The 16764-nt window shown below is 40.5% G+C and overlaps 1 protein-coding gene across 2 annotated transcripts in view; it reads left to right on the top strand.

Annotated features, from left to right (window-relative positions):
* LOC118417625 (mRNA (2'-O-methyladenosine-N(6)-)-methyltransferase-like) overlaps positions 1 to 16558 on the top strand; it is a 25930-nt gene extending 9372 nt beyond the window's left edge. Inside the window, exons 6-16 of one of the 2 annotated variants that reach the window (XM_035823236.1) lie at positions 1011 to 1242; positions 2901 to 3000; positions 3918 to 4080; positions 4898 to 5070; positions 6511 to 6597; positions 8285 to 8380; positions 9527 to 9711; positions 10734 to 10827; positions 11392 to 11492; positions 12341 to 12415; positions 12786 to 16558. In XM_035823236.1, the coding sequence (XP_035679129.1) occupies positions 1011 to 1242; positions 2901 to 3000; positions 3918 to 4080; positions 4898 to 5070; positions 6511 to 6597; positions 8285 to 8380; positions 9527 to 9711; positions 10734 to 10827; positions 11392 to 11492; positions 12341 to 12415; positions 12786 to 13017 (1538 nt within the window). In that variant the 3' untranslated portion in view covers positions 13018 to 16558. The remainder of the gene's footprint in view (positions 1 to 1010; positions 1243 to 2900; positions 3001 to 3917; positions 4081 to 4897; positions 5071 to 6510; positions 6598 to 8284; positions 8381 to 9526; positions 9712 to 10733; positions 10828 to 11391; positions 11493 to 12340; positions 12416 to 12785) is intronic. The other variant, XM_035823237.1, reaches the window with a different exon arrangement.
* Positions 16559 to 16764: the final 206 nt, after the last annotated feature.

Below are 16764 nucleotides of genomic sequence, written 5' to 3'. Positions count from 1 at the left end.
AGCACCCCCCCTGCACTATGCCTCCCGTGCACCCCGAGGCGGAGTCCTACCGCGCACAGCTCACCAACAAGCTTCGGTCCCAGTACCAGGAGCTCTGTCAGACTTGTTCATTGTGTGCTTCATTTTGCCTTTGAAGTCATCCCAAATCTTACTTTTCTGCTATATACAAACAATTGGAACACGCGCCCAGCTCACCAACAAGCTGCGGTCCCAGTACCAGGAGCTCTGTCAGACCAGAGAAGGTAGGAAACTACAAACAACACTGAACAGTTATGTTTAAACCTTACTTTTCTGCTGTATACAAACACTTGGAACATGCCCAGCTCACCAACAAGCTTCGGTCCCAGTACCAGGAGCTCTGTCAGACCAGAGAAGGTAGGAAACTACAAACAACACTGAACAGTTATGTTTAAACCTTACTTTTCTGCTGTATACAAACACTTGGAACATGTGATCTGCTCACCAACAAGCTTCGGTCACAGTACCAGGAGCTCTGTTAGACCAGAGAAGGTAGGAAGATGATTACTGACAGTACTTTTTCCTGTATACCTGCACTGGTGCAGGTAACAATGATGTGTTCATTGTTTGTTTGAATCCTTGTTTATTCATGAGAAGCTTACCCTGGCCGTTTTTGATAGAGGTCAAGAGGGAAAAGGTAACATGCGGACAAAATGCACAACAGAGATACAGTTTACATCATTTTAACCCTTAAACTGCCAGAACCGGATATATCTGGCACACCTATACATGCCCTGTTTGCCGCGCCCGGATAAATCCGGGATAGCGTATTCTCCCGAAGTAGCAGTTCTGCGTGTGTGTAGCGCACAAACCCCGGAAGTTAGGGATTTTGTCCTTGTTCGGGGGTTTCTTTTTGGAGGTCATCGGCCAACCCTGGCACTGAGAGCATTTTATAGAGCTGAAACTCTGACAGTTTAAGCCGGGTTAAGTTCTAATAAATCTATACACATACTTGACAAAAACATGGTATAAGTTCATTTATTCTTTTCTAGGAATTGATGCACCGCGGGAATCCTTCAACCGCTGGATCCTGGAGAGAAAGGTCATGGACCGGGGCAACGACCCCATGTTACCTACGCACTGTGCCCACGAGGTGTCGCCCTCCATGTACAGAGAGATCATGAGCGACATCCCCGTCCGCGGCTGTCGGCTCAGACATCCCGTCGAGGCGCGGAAATATGTCTTCAAGTACGCTGAGGCAGCTAAGAAAATGGTGGAGTCTAGGTATGAATCCTATGATGTGTTTTATGTCCCTAAAACTTAGTTTTCATAGTGTCATACTGGAATTGTTTTGTTTTGAGACACAATTTTGTGGCTTGGAAGGTAACTTGCTACATGCAAGCACCCAAGGTTTGGATTAGGTATGCCTACCAATCTAAAGATGGAAACCCAAGTTTAAAATTGGTCAGTTGGGGTCACATTTGATGCTGCATTTCATGTCCAAAAATCTCAGTTTCCATACTGTCTTGTCTTCTGACAAAAGCTTATGGCTAGTCAAGTACCTTCCTAGATAAAGACGAACCCAAGGCTTGTACAAAATTTGCCTGATAACTTAGAGATGGAAACCTAAGTCTAAAATTAACCAGGTGGGAAGACTTGGAAACTATTTGTCTTTTTTGTCTTCCTTGGAAGCAAAGCAAAAAACTGTTTGCAAATTAAGTACAATTTGTTATTTTGAATCAAGAAGCTTTCTCACCATGTGGTTCAGTTTTGAGTAATCTTAACCCTTGTCCTGCTGGCAATTTTTTACCCATATACCCTCCCTGTGCTGGGCATTTTTGACTCTCTTCAAAGTATGGGAAATGCTTTTACTTTGCTATTTTTTAGTTACTTTGCATTTAAGTAACCCTATAATGTTACACATCAATAGAAAGCTGAGAGTCTCTACTTTTTAGTAATGTCCTGAAAGTTTTACCTTGAGTCATAAAAATGATATGCAAGGGTAATAAATCAATAAAACAAGTTATTTTCATAAACTTTTGTATTAATAATACCTGAATTTCATAAATAATCTTAGTATCAACACTACAACATTCCTATGACATATTGACAACATCAGAGCCACATATGCAGCAAAAAAATTTTACCCAGGTATCACTACAGATGAGTTTATGGCTAGGTATTGTCCTGGGTGCTGAACAGGCTGTTCAATAGAATAATGTAACATATGATCAGCTCCATCTGTCACTAATTATTTGCCACATCAAGGTACTTAATGACCTCCACAAAAGTAACTAAGGTCGAATTTGCAGCTTAACAGACTGTCCTAATTTGTTTCCTGTTGCGTGGGGGGTAATTTTCCATAAAAATGGTAAAGTTCACGTGCATATCTTCTTTTCTCATGTTCGTCAGCATTTCTTCACCATTCTTGCCCAAAATTGGATGTTCTGCCTCAGAATCAGTGGGGAAAGGCTCCTTATGCACTTGTTACCAAGTTAACTTTGACATTTTAGTGCCTAAACTAAGAATTTATGCCCCAAAACACGAAAAAAACATGAAAAAACATATCTGCAGACGACAGTCGGCCATCTTGGCTCATTAACATAATTTATGCCCGCAAAGAGCTCTGGGATTGATTGCGCAACCAGGATATTGACCCTTGATCCCATTCATGCAGCCCCCATCTTCTTCCCAGCTGTTCCTGGTTACCACACAGAAGCCACAAAGGTTCCTTTGGGGAATACCCCCAGCCGGTTATATAACCGGACCCGCACACAGGCACAGCATGTGCATCCGGTTATATAACTGGGCCCGCAGGACAAGGGTTAAGATGGCAACTCAAGTCACCAGTTTGGGCCAGATTTAAAATAAAATTGTCTAGAAATGAAGAACAGTTTGTAATCTTGGAGAATCTTAACCCTTTGTGCTTCTTCCCTGTACAGAAACTGTTCCCCTGACAGCCGTAAGATAGTGAAGTGGAGTGTGGAGGACATCATGCAGTGGCTACGGCGGCAGAACAGCGCTACTCTGGAGGACTATCAGGTGTGTGGACAAAACTTTCTATTTATCTATTCATTCATTCTCAGGGCTTGAAATACCACCTGCATATGCAGGCTAGTGCAGGTAAAATTGGAGCTGTGCAGGTATTTCTGGTGTCTACCTGCACCTAACCTGCACTGGTCCATGTATTGGGTTTTATACATAAATGTTCTATGAGTATGATGTAGGTGTATGTGGATTGTTATTAGCTGCATTGACTGTTATCACCTATAAAGTACAGAAGAAAAAATAGCAATGGTTCCACTACAATTTTAGTATGATCCATACTTCCTAAATTCAGAGTGGTGCAGGTAAAATTTGTCTGGTGCAGGTATTTTTCAATGTTACCCACACCAGTGCAGGTATGCAGAAAAAAGTATTTCGAGCCCTGATTCTGTTGACCAGTGCAATGGTCAAAAAAATGATGTGCATTCGGTAGGTCGTGAGTTTGATCCCGGCCGAGTTATACCAAAGACTAACTGGTCTTTAAAAATGGCACATGCTGAATTTCTCTTATTAGCACTCAGCACTAATGAGGAAGAGTATGGGAGTTAAACACACATCGCGTACCAGTGGACTAGCCCCCTGCTGTAGTGGCTTCACAAATGTGTGGCCCAAGGGCTACAGAAAGGAGATGGGCGCCACCCCTAAGCATTTGTTACAGATGTACGGTTAACTTTAACTTTAAGAAGGACTTCATTCAGCCGTATAGGGGTATAAAGGACATGGGCAGTGGTTAATGAATTTCTTTTTTTTGGAATTATTAATTTTTTTCCTTTTTGACCTGAGAGAGGAAATTGTGCCTGATCAAATTTCCAGTCTCTTATGGCCTTCAAGATCTTAATCTGGAGGTCGGGTTACTCACTTTTATTTTCAAATTGCATGTAAACTGACTCATGTTGTGTCTGACCAACCCTAAGGAGAGACTGACTCACCTGAAGACGCAGTGTGGCCCTCACCTGACGGACGCAGCCAAGTCCTCCGTAGAAGGGATCTGCCAGAAGATCTACCACCTGTCCTGCGAGTCCGCCAAGAAGATCTACGACAAGCACTGGGAGATTCTCAAGGAGCACGGGATCGAAGGTGGGAGCATCTTAGATGTTTCACACTAGCTACTTATCTGTTATGTTTTTGGGCATACTGTAATTCTAGGTTTGGTAATGGTAGCTTGATTTTATCCATTTTGGTAGTCACTGTCAAACTGCTAAAATTTCATCATCACAATTATTTAATCACCGTGTGAAGGCCAGCAAAACCCATGTTCTCACTGCTAAGATTCAATGCCGTGAGCTACTACTTTTCCCACAAACTACTGAAAGTATAGATATCAAAAATGTTGTTTTTATACTTCTTATATTTCAATTAATTGCAGTGTTTTATAAGGCGAGAGTATTGTTAAATCAATAGAATACAATTCAGTCCTGTGGTTGCAAGGTTTCAAAAATAAACTCTGAAGTTTATGTAATGTCGTGATACAAAATATTTCTCTGTAAACAACCACTGTTGCCACAGTTATTTCTAACAACCACCCCTTTTTGCTGCAGAGATCCAGCGTACGTTTGAGGTGCACAAGCGGCAGGTGCAATGTAACCTGGATAGTAATTAAACGTCTGGAGTGTCCGTTTCCAAAACCATATCCAGTTGCTTGAGTAACTACCTTTGGTGACCACGCTTGTCCCCATGTTTCTGCAGAGATCCAGCGTACGTTTGAGGTGCACAAGCGGCAGGTGCAATGTAACCTGGATAGTAATTAAACGTCTGTCCGTTTCCAAAACCATATCCAGTTGCTTGAGTAACTACCTTTGGTGACCACCCTTGTTCCCTGTGTTTGTGTAGAGATCCAGCGTAAGTTTGAGGTGCAGAAGTTATCTTTAATGACCACCCTCGTTCCCTGTTGCAGAGATCCAGCGTAAGTTTGAGGTGCACAAGCGGCGGGTGCAGTGTTACCAGATCCACATGGTGGTGTCGTGTCCCCGGCTGCCCTCCATCTCTTACCACGTGGAGAACAACGTCGGCTGCCTCAGGTTCAAGGGGGAGGTCCTCACACTCAACCAGAACTACCTACAGAAACTGGTAAGTAACCAGAACTACCTACAGAAACTGGTAAGTAACCACACTCAACCAGAACTACTTACAGAAACTGGTAAGTAACCAGAACTACCTACAGAAACTGATAAGTAACCAGAACTACCTACAGAAACTGGTAAGTAACCAGAACTACCTACAGAAACTGGTAAGTAACCACAACTACCTAGAGAAACTGGCAAGTAACCAGAACTACCTACAGAAACTGGTAAGTAACCACACTCAACCAGAACTACCTACAGAAACTGGTAAGTAACCAGAACTACCTACAGAAACTGGTAAGTAACCAGAACTACCTACAGAAACTGGTAAGTAACCAGAACTACCTACAGAAACTGGTAAGTAACCACACTCAACCAGAACTACCTACAGAAAGTGATAAGTAACCAGAACTACCTACAGAAACTGGTAAGTAACCACACTCAACCAGAACTACCTACAGAAAGTGATAAGTAACCAGAACTACCTACAGAAACTGGTAAGTAACCAGAACTACCTACAGAAACTGGTAAGTAACCAGAACTACCTACAGAAACTGGTAAGTAACCACACTCAACCAGAACTACCTACAGAAACTGGTAAGTAACCGAGCCCTACAACCCAGGAAACTACCCTCCAGGAAAAGCTGGTAAAGTAACCAGAACTACCTCCAGAATCTGGTAAGTAACCAGAACTGCCTACAGAAACTGGTAAGTAACCAGAACTACCTACAGAAACTGGTGAGTAACCAGAACTACCTACAGAAAGTGATAAGTAAACCAGAACTACCTACAGAAACTGGTAAGTAACCACACTCAACCAGAACTACGTACAGAAACTGATAAGTAACCAGAACTACCTACAGAAACTGGTAAGTAACCAGAACTACCTACAGAAACTGGTGAGTAACCAGAACTACCTACAGAAACTGGTGAGTAACCAGAACTACCTACAGAAACCAGAACTACCTACAGAAACTGGTAATCTTGAAATTGTGATAGTCACCTGTTATGCCAGCAGATCAACCCTTCCACTGATCAGGGTTGGACAAGTCCACAAGCCCTATTGCCAAGGGCAAGTGAAAGTGCCGATCGGGCAATTGCATGACCTACCCCACTTGCCCAATCGGGCAAGTAAGATTCTTGCATTGAGTGAGAAGTTGATATACTTGTTACTTTTCTACACCCCTGACGTCAAGCAATGGTCAACAGAAAAATAGAGACAATGATAATAATCCCATTGCTGGAAGTGAAAATGCATATAAAAGTGACATTTGAATTTGGGGCAAGTGAAAAATTGGTTTGGGCAAGTAAATTTTTTATGTGCTTCCCCGATGGGACAAGTGAATTTTATAAAAGTTTTTTATGTGCTTGCCGATAGGACAAGTGAATTTTAGAAAATTTTCTCTAACCCTGCCTGATGTTTTAAATCCCTATGTACGTCCCACAGGAGCATCTCTACCGCATCCATTGCCGTGACGACCGGCCGCTGGAGAACTTCCTGCCCAGAGTGTGGTGCCTGCTCAGGAGATATCAGGTGCTCACAATCCTTCCTGCTTTGCTGTGGTTTCTAGATGTTAAAACATTACTTGTGCTGTACAGGGCTTTATTCAGGGACCGGTTGGCCTTTCTTACCGAAAGACAGAAATCTCAAAATTACTGAAAATGTATACCCAATGCGTGTACATTTATCTTCATCAATTAAATTTTTTGTTACTAAATGATTTTCCAATCAACTTTGAGTTGTAAGATTGGACAATAGAATAACTTCAATAAGGAAGATAAGTTGTAAAGTTGCATAGCCAGAGGTCCTCAAAGATTTTACAGTTGCTGATTGTAGATTTTCTGGAGGAAGCCTTGTAGAGCACTGTAAAGGTTGGTTCTAATCCATGGCAAGAATATCTGTGACGGCTCTTGGTAAAGATAGCAAGATCACTCACTGTCATACATCAGCTCATTTGTTTATTTACCATGTACATGTTGAAAACTTGGCACTCACAAAAGATATTTTCAAGAAACTGAGTAGTGTTGAAGATCAATGAAGTATGTTTTGAAATTTTGAATTTCTCTGTGTGCTTGTAGTGCAAATTTTCCTCTGTGCTAGTAGCTGCCTGTTAGAAGTGCTTCACATACATGTAACATGGTACAGAAAACCTTTATCCTCTCTGAACTCAGTATATTCCAGAACAGCTTTGGCTTGGAAACTGTGGAAAATTATTTGCTAGGGGGGGGGGGTCTAATTCAGAGGAACTGTCAACACTTACATGAAAATGTTCAGACTATGAAAAATAGAGCTGTATTGTCTGATGAACAAGAAAATGGTAAACTGAGTAAATGAAAGTTAGACTTTCTGACAGAAGAAAATGTGGGAATGATTGAAGTAGGAAGATTTGTGTTATCTGAGCTAAAAGAATTAGAGTGTTTTTTATAGCGAAAAAGTTTAAACTCTGTTCCAACACAATAAGAAAACTCTCAAAAAATTTCAATTACAATGTTCTTAAATCCTAACCCTCTTCTGCTGACTTCTGGTATTGTGGCCATTTGGTGCACGGTGGTGCCCTTAACACATGTAGTTGAAGGGAAAGCCTTAATAAACGTCTGTTTCCAGGAAGTCTGCTAAAAAAGTTACAATTTCCTTACTGTCAGCTTTCTGAGGCTTAAGTTCTTGATTTCTTCTGAATGCATTCTTGTATTGGTACTATATTGGCTAAAAGTAAAAGGCTAGGTTAGGCCTGTTGTTTGTTGGATAGGATTTAGTTGTTTGACCGCTTTTGACTCTTTGACATACTGTGCTGGAAGCCAAGGTTCTCCCAGCTGTGGGAACTGTCATTGTTGGTTTATAGACTACCAACTGAGAAGAAATTAACTTTTAAGTACATTTTTGTGGTGAAAGTATGAAAAATATGCTAGAAAACATTCTGTTGGTATTTCTACCAAAATTATTTTGATTTGGAAGGAAAACATAAAGAACTGTCAACTTTCGCAGTGGTTTGATTTTCTCTGTTTTTATGGTGACTTTTTCACTGCAAATTCAAAATACTACGAACAGGCATTTCCATTATATTATCACTGTGCTACAGAAATGTTTCAATTGCAAAAACCCTACTGTGACATACATATAAAACCACTGCAAAAGTAAATGAATTTTACAGTAGTTAGAAGTGTAGTCTGTGTGGGTCGCACCACGTCATGGGCAGAACCTTGACTTTCCCGCGCTCGACCAGGGCTTCGCTGACTCCGGCCACGACTTCGCTCGTCGCTGGGCAACGCCGGGGCGCGGCGGAGAGCGGTCGTCTGGCGGCAACGGCCCTGCATCTCAGGTCATTTACGCAGGAGTGCCGATTACTCAACCATGTGATGAGATAGACATGCAAGAAATTAAAACCCGCATGGTGTTGCAGTAATGTTAACTACTGGACTACTGAGAGTCTGGCCCCCAGTGTGTACTGAAGACAAGGAACAAGTCACACCAATAATCTTGTTAAATTTGTTTCCACTGCACAAATTTGATTTGAAATTCAGGAAAAAATGAATGTCGTAAACCTACTTCATGTTTGAATAGCTTTAAATGATTCCTTCATGTTGTAGTAAAAGATAAGAAGAGTTACAGGACTGGTGTGACTGTCATGACTTGTCTCCAGCCAACCTCCCCTCCCAGCCACCCTCCAAAAAACCAAACCAATCATCCGTATGGAATCTCATTGTATCTGATGTTATACATTTGTAGAAGGTCAATCAAGAATGTTTGGAGCCCTCAGCATTTTGTGATCTTCCAAGTGTGCCAATCAGTTAATCTCAAAGCAGATGTAACAAGCTGGCTTATCATTTTCAGAGTTTTACACCTGTTTTCGTAACATTTGATACTCTTAATTGCAATTTTTAACAGTTTGCAGTTTGAAAGAGAAGGCAAACTGTTAAAAAATGCAATTTTAAAAATGTTGAAAAAACAGTCGTAAAACACTGAGAGCAAGCTGCACCTTACATCTGCTTATAGATTACTATTAATCAGTATTCTTAATGAATGATTGATTGTTTTAACCAGATACCATTCAGTTGAACATGTGATAGGCAGGCAGGCAGTCTCCTTTTCAAATCTTTCTGTGAACATTACATTTACTGGTTATTGTCAGAAGACATGAGTAAAAGAAAAAAAGAAAGTCTTTCATACAACACAATATTAGAAGGGTGGCACAGTGGTTATTTGGTTAAGTTGTTGACTTAGAATCTAAAGATTCTGGGTTTGAATCCCCATCAGACCCTAACGCTGTGCCCTCAGAAAAAACACTTATTTCTTCACTCGATTCTGGTGAAAATGATTAGCTAGCTTCTGTCAATTGATATAATAAACAACTATCCTGTGAAAATATTTGTAGGATCTGAAGAGGAGACTGCCTTCTGTGTAGTGTGTACAGTGAAGTCAGTGACACCCCCGTACCGACCGTGTTTGTTCTCCCTCCGTTGTCCAGACGCTGTTCGGCTCCAGCCCTAACGAGGGGACGGGACTGCAGGGCGCGCTGCCCGTTCCCGTGTTCGAGGCCGTCCACAAGCACTTCGGCGTGACCTTTGAACTGTTCGCCTCGCCGCTGAACTGCTACTTCAGACAGTACTGCTCAGCCTTCCCGGACACGGACGGATACTTCGGCTCCAGAGGGTACGTAAAATCTGCATGAATCAATCATACAATCCACGCTTTGAATTCAATCATTTAGTGCCCTGGGTAGTTTTTTAAAAAAAACAAGACACTTGCAAAAATTTTTGAAATTATAGACATACTGTACAACATTTCGTCTAGCTGTTGCATTGCATTTGGACACCCAAAGAACTCTATAAAGTCTTCAAACCATCGAAATAACTTACCTAGGTTGGGCATTCAAAGGCGCTTATTCCATGCCGCGTAGACCTCGCGTTCGAACTGAGTGCCTACAGTGCATCCTCACACTCAGGGTTGACAATCACGGCAAAGCCTATGATATCACCCCTGACAACTTAGCCACAGTATTCGGTTATTAGGGGTTCCTTGCTTATGAATATTAATGAGCTTACCCTTATATGGGCAGTCAGCCGTTGGGGAACGGGCGTCGGCATGGTGAGCAAACAAAGCCATGGTAATACGTAACATGATTGGCTGATAGCTTCCCAGCGGCCATTGCGGGACAGCTTTAGCCTGTTGAAAGCTCTCTCATCGCCTGTTCTCTGATTGGCTGGCAGCTGGTTTGTGGCGACACCCCCGGTACCCATATATTAACCTCAGGCAAGCAGAGGTGAAAACAGATGGAGTCCCTCTGACGACTCTGTTTCGCCTTTGCATAGGAGAATGCAGTGTAACAGGCGTGAATCAATAAGCAGTCATCAGCAGACTGTAAGAAAATTACTAGCAGAAAATCTGCTTTTTGAAGCATTCAAAGAACATGCCCAAGACAATAAAAGACATATCTGGGGACTTGAGAGGCTTCAAAGTCTTTTTTTGTGCTATTTTTTTTTTAGTTCAATGTTTGGTTTAGCATTAGCTGCTGGACTGTCGGCGGTAGACAGAACGCTGTCAGTGTGCGCAGAGGAAATAATTAACTTGACTATTGAACTTCTGTCTATCTCAAGCTGTATTAGTAATGATTACTTCACCAGTATTGCCTTGGCTAACTGTTCTAACAATGTGATGTTTGTATCCTGCTCCAGGCCTGTACTTGACTTCCACCCTGTGTCAGGGTCATTTGAGGCCAACCCTCCATTCAGTGAAGAACTCCTCAATGCCATGGCAGAACACTTTGAGGTGAGAGAAAAAGGAATACATGACATGTGTGTGTGTGTATGTCCTGGCATTCATCCATGTGGGAAAGTGTTGTAGATATTGATTTATCTGTAAGAGGAAGGTCATGTTGTTTAGATTATATGGGTGACATCTGCATACACATCAATTTTGGTCATTCATTAAAAACAAGGTTTTCAACCATACTTTATATAATACAAAGTACCTGCAAGATGGGCAAATATATGCCATAAATTAAAAAAAATGCAGGGATGGAGATACTAAGGGTTGTAGAATGCCAAAGTCAGTTCCAGAGTCAAAGAGAATGATATGAAAGAACAGAACAGAACAAGACTGAAGACTCTCTTGTTTTGTGCCCCAAACTGTACTCATTTGTCAACCTTCCTGACCAATGTTCTAAACTTTTTTTGTATGCTCGGTTTTTGCACTGTCAGTTTTTAGGTTCCCAGAGGATATTATTCGTATAATTAAATCAACATGGCCTAAATAGAGTGAAAATGATAGAGCATGCTTATTTCTTGGCCAGTTTGTAGTTTGTTGACATGGCAACCTTTCTTTGTTTTCCAGCGTCTCCTAGCAACCTCCTCGGAACCCCTGTCGTTCCTGGTGTTCATCCCGGAGTGGAGGGACCCGCCCATCCCCGCCCTGCTCAGGATGGAGAACAGCATGTAAGCACACAAACAAACAAACAAACAAACAAACAAACAAACAAACCAGGATGGAGAACAGCATGTAAGCACACAAACAAACAAATAAACAAAACACGATGGAGAACAGCATGTTAGCACACAAACAAACAAATAAACAAACCAGGATGGAGAACAGCATGTAAGCACACAAACAAACAAATAAACAAACCAGGATGGAGAACAGCATGTAAGCACACAAACAAACAAATAAACAAACCAGGATGGAGAACAGCATGTAAGCACACAAACAAACAAATAAACAAACCAGGATGGAGAACAGCATGTAAGCACACAAACAAACAAATAAACAAAACACGATGGAGAACAGCATGTTAGCACACAAACAAACAAATAAATAAACAAACAAACCAGGATGGAGAACAGCATGTATAAGCACACAAACAAATAAACAAACAAGCAGACCAGAACATTGTTAATGAAAGACATGAAGACAGAGGAAAAATGTCCAGATTTTGCATGATGTACAAAATGACTGGTTAACTAGTAGTTGTATCTGTCCAGGGACTCCTGAAAAACAGCCTGTAGCCTTAGTGATTTTACCCTTATAAAAGAAAATAAATATCTAAGTATCCAATACCGGCTCAGACAATAACAAGAAATAGTCATGCCTTCATTATGTGGTACCAAAGTTGTCATTGATGTATAATTATACATATATTTGTATTTTTATGTGTTCAAACATTTGTATTTCCCTAGAACTATCATAGAGTGTAACTGGTTTCCATCAATTACCATAGGACCATCCTCACTAGATAGCATTACAGTTGTAAAATTATAAATGTAAGATTTAATGTTGGTTTCTTCAGATTCAAGAGAAAGACAGTGGTGGTACCGGCCTTCGAGCACGAGTACAGAAGCGGACTTCAGCATGTGTGTTCTGGGTGAGTGTGTTGCAACTGTACTTTACTGCTGTGCTACTATGAAGAGAAAAGGAAAGACTGTTGGAGAAAGCCTTGTTAATAAAATTTTTCAATCAGTGACTAGTTTCGACAGTTAAACACACAAACCTCCAAACTGTCAATGGCTATCAGTCCATCATGATCACGTAGTGACCTAGTTCTCGCGAGAGTTGTAAAAGTGGATCTTCTGCCCCTCACCTCTGCCTCCTTGCGGAGTAGCGGTAAGTAGGACTTGGGCAGCTCCCAGCCATCATTGTGGTTTAGCTTCGCACCGTCCAATTCTGGATTTGGACTGCCTTGAACGTAAACAGCTAAAATGAGCTCATTGGTCTGATTTCTCCTCCCCCTGCAGGTCTGACCTGTACCACAAGTCTGTGCACGGCACCCTGGTCCTGATCCTGCAGAACGAGGCGGGCTTCGCCAAGTGGGGTCCGACGGACGAGCGCGTGAAAGGTCTGCTGGACGCGTACAAGCCGCAGGGGAACCCCTCGCCGAGCACATCCGCCAGCGAGGGACGACGGGAGTCCGTGGACGGGAAAAGCGCCACGGAATCCAGAAGTAACTCCAAGGAGGAGAAGAGATGAGCATGCACACCCCCTGTTTGCATAATGGTATGATCCTACTCAAGTGGGTCTCTCAGCAGAAATGGAACAGTACTTTGTCTTTTCAGGGGTGGGAAAGATTTTACCTAGATTGTGATATTATTAGAATATGTTAGCATATTTTTTATTCAATGATGTACAAAGCCATCTGTTGTGAAGGTTTTGTTAACGGGTGTGTGCATTTTTTGTATGTATGTATTAATATTATTACTAGTAATCTTTTTGATGCAGTATGTTCTCAATATTTGTACCAACAAGAGTACAGGAGTTGGTACTTCTCTAATTCAGATTGTATCATTGAACTAGTAAGTCTACCGGAGAGACTTAAAAATTGTTACTTCAGGTCACTTTTCACACTTTTAATCTTTTTCACACCTTGGTTACTTTGCAGATGAACAGCTTATATTTGAAGGGTTATGTTTTTTTAATTACAAAATGTATTTATTTAGCTCTTGAGTACAAGAATTGTCCTCAAGTTTTATAAATTTTAATAATGTTTTTCTAAATTCAGCAAACTTCAATAGAGGGAAGCAAAAGTTTGAAATGATGGTGGAAATTTTCGTACGAAAAGGACTTTTAAAAGTGGGGATTTTTCTGTAATGAAGGAACAGCAAAGATTTAGGACCTCTCGATAATTAACACATGGTCAGAATTGTGCCACAAAACTGATAGGATGACAAGGAATCAAAACAGCGAAACAATTTGGTGATTCATTGCGATGATTATCACACTGATTATTGTCATCATGAGGGTAAGAGTGATTTTACTGGATCAGTCATTGGCATCTTGCTGTGTTTACAAAAAATAATGTACATTTCACTTCCTTTCTCGTTTCATGGCTTGGTCTTTTGGTGGCAGTAGAACAAAGTATTTTTTCCTATTGTGTAATATATGATATATATGAGATAGACTTTGACATGATGTATTTGTTAGTGTACTAGGTTATGCTCATCAGAAAAATCAAAGATATACTTACATTGTTGAATATGATGTAGATGACAAGTATAGTTTAGTACAGATATGTATGGAGCTCTAGCTACCTTTAACTTCCCATGCCCCTAGTTTTCTTATTGGTTTTATGGTAATAGAAATGGCCATGTTTTTGTGCATCAATGGTCATGGGTCCTTCAGGGACCAGTGCTCATATGAAGAGGATAGTGCTTCAAGAAAACCTCCTTGACAAAACACAATCTCCAAGCATACGTTGGGATGAAAACTTATTTGTGACAAACAACCATCAAAAACTTGGCAACCAGAAAACATGACGATCCCCCATCTCAACATCCTCTTGTGCTGTACATTTCAAACACCAGGGGCAGGTGAAGTTTGATGTATTAGGTTGTTCATACATGTCTGATGTAAATTATGTACAGTATTGTTATTACATGGTGTTGTACAGATTGGAATGACGTTAGGTAGTAGTGTTTTTACAGATATTTGTTATGATCATATGGTGCATGGAAAAAGTGTCAGGTATGATTTTATGATAATGTTTATTTGGTTACTTTACAATTGATTTTTTTAAAATCGCTGTACAGGAAAATTTTTATTGGTCTTAGTGATAGTTTAGTTGAAAAGCAAAATCAATGTGATATAAGATTCTCCTAAACACAAGAATCAGAGACTAGTAGTAGTGAGGACAATGATATGGCAATCAGCATCTGTGATAGTTTAGTACTCCAGGCCTCTCCAACATCATTCATTGGTCCACAGACAAAAGTGTTAAAAAGGAGTAAGATTTGTATGTGCATGTACCTTAAATAGTGGTTGTTGTGTGTGAGAAATATGGGTTTGGGAAGGGTGTATTTTCACAGTAGGTTAAAACTTTTTATATACATCAAACAAAGACTGTCAAAGGACCAAATCAATTTTGTTCTTATAATATGTTACCTTCTCCTTTGTGAATTTGAAAAAACACAAGAAGTCAACAAATCTGCATGTTTGAAATTGTAAGTCAGCTGGAGTAACTGCCATTTGGCTAGAGACACCTATGTATCTCTTGGTCGCTTTCTGTTACAAAAAGACTGGACTCACTCCTTAACTCACCAGCCAGTTTATTGTCTGTTGTTCCTGGCCGGAGAACTTATTCTTTTCGCCTGTCATTTGAAAACTTGAACAGGCGCGCTGATTGGCCAAACTAAAAAAAAATCAGCAGAGGCTTCATCCAGCGCGTGAGTTTGAATTGGACCGTTTTGATAGGCCAATCAGTGCTCTTGTTCAAATATGCAAATGATGGAAGAAAAGGGTATGTGTGCTGGTTGAGTTTTTGCCCAGGAAGCGAATGAGAGAGCGTACAAGAACTAAAAAGGCGGGTGCCCAGGCTATAACACAAGCTTTACAGCCACACCTGAATTAAGGGTGCCTCATGTTTATTTGAAATGGTTGCTAAGAGATGGTTAGAATTTGTATCTGATTCTACCTTACATTGGAATCATGCACAATATCAAAATATGGAAAAATTTGTTGTATATCATTGAAATAGGAAAAAAAATTATTGCACACACTAGGTGAGATGTGTAACAGACCACAGACATATATTGTGTAAAGTGTATATTAGACATGGAGTTTAGCATGAGCATTTTTCTCCTGTGTGAAATGTGATGTGACTTGTGTGGTAGTTGACAATAGGTATTGATTGTACAGTATATTTATGATATGGTTATAAAATGCACTGTCCTTGATATCATAGAACACATTAAACAATGGGAAGCTGAGGCCTGTATAGCACCTTAAGTATGATGTACCCACACATGTAATACAATATATCATAGCAAATGTATGCAACAACTTTATATAGAAAGTCTGTGCAGCTTTTGTGAACAAAGCATTGACGTTGCACTCTTCATTTTGTCTTTTGTGGCTTATAGATTGCTGTTACATACCAACAGGGCAGGCACTCTCTATTTTAGTGGTTTCAGTAAGGGCTTAGCATGAGTGACTTAGTGATTTGGGGCTATTTCTAATGGAATGTTCCCTATATTTCATGTTATTTATCTAGAAAAGGCAACCAGACATTTTGATGGAGTGTAATTATTATCCCTGGGTATGATATAAGACCAGAAATGAAGATTTGTGCACTTAAAATGTCTGTTTAAAAGTATTTGACAACAAACTGAACTATCGCTACAACGGAAGTGTTGGGCTACAATCAAACATCAGAAACTCAAGTTCATGTGGTGCAGAATATGACACATTCCAAGTCCAAGTGTACATCAGTATTCAAGACAAGGCTGTACAGAGTTGCATGACCCACAAGTACTTAGGTACAAACTGTAGATAAACAAGGAAGAGTACAAAAACTTGTCTGTGCAAACAACTTTTAACTTAGCAAACAACTGACTTTTTGTGCAACTTTCAGATAACGTTATGGCTGACCATTGCTATACATATGCCATGCTGCCCAGTGTATAGAAAAAGGGAGTCTATGTGCTCTTTTGTGCAGTGTTCTGTGGTTAAGTTTCATCATGATGTCATATTTTGTATTTTCTTGTGAAAAAAAAAGTATCTCTCTATATATATTGAACTAAATGTATGTGGTCTTTCTTGTCTCTTCATTTTTTTTCCAGAAGTGGCCCTTTGTTTGAAAGTCAGACAATATAACGATATTCTGCATGTCATCCATCCATCCATCAGTCCCGTAGCTCAGGAAGCCGTAGGGGCGGGAGGACTGAAAGTAAGTTGCATGTCAGAAAGGTATATTTTCCACGAGGATGTAGTTTTTGTATAGTT

The sequence above is a fragment of the Branchiostoma floridae genome, chromosome 6 (genome assembly GCF_000003815.2).
Source record: "Branchiostoma floridae strain S238N-H82 chromosome 6, Bfl_VNyyK, whole genome shotgun sequence".
Taxonomy (NCBI): Eukaryota; Metazoa; Chordata; class Leptocardii; order Amphioxiformes; family Branchiostomatidae; genus Branchiostoma; species Branchiostoma floridae.
Note: the sequence above shows the minus strand (reverse complement) of the source record. Positions and strands in the feature narration are given on the sequence as shown.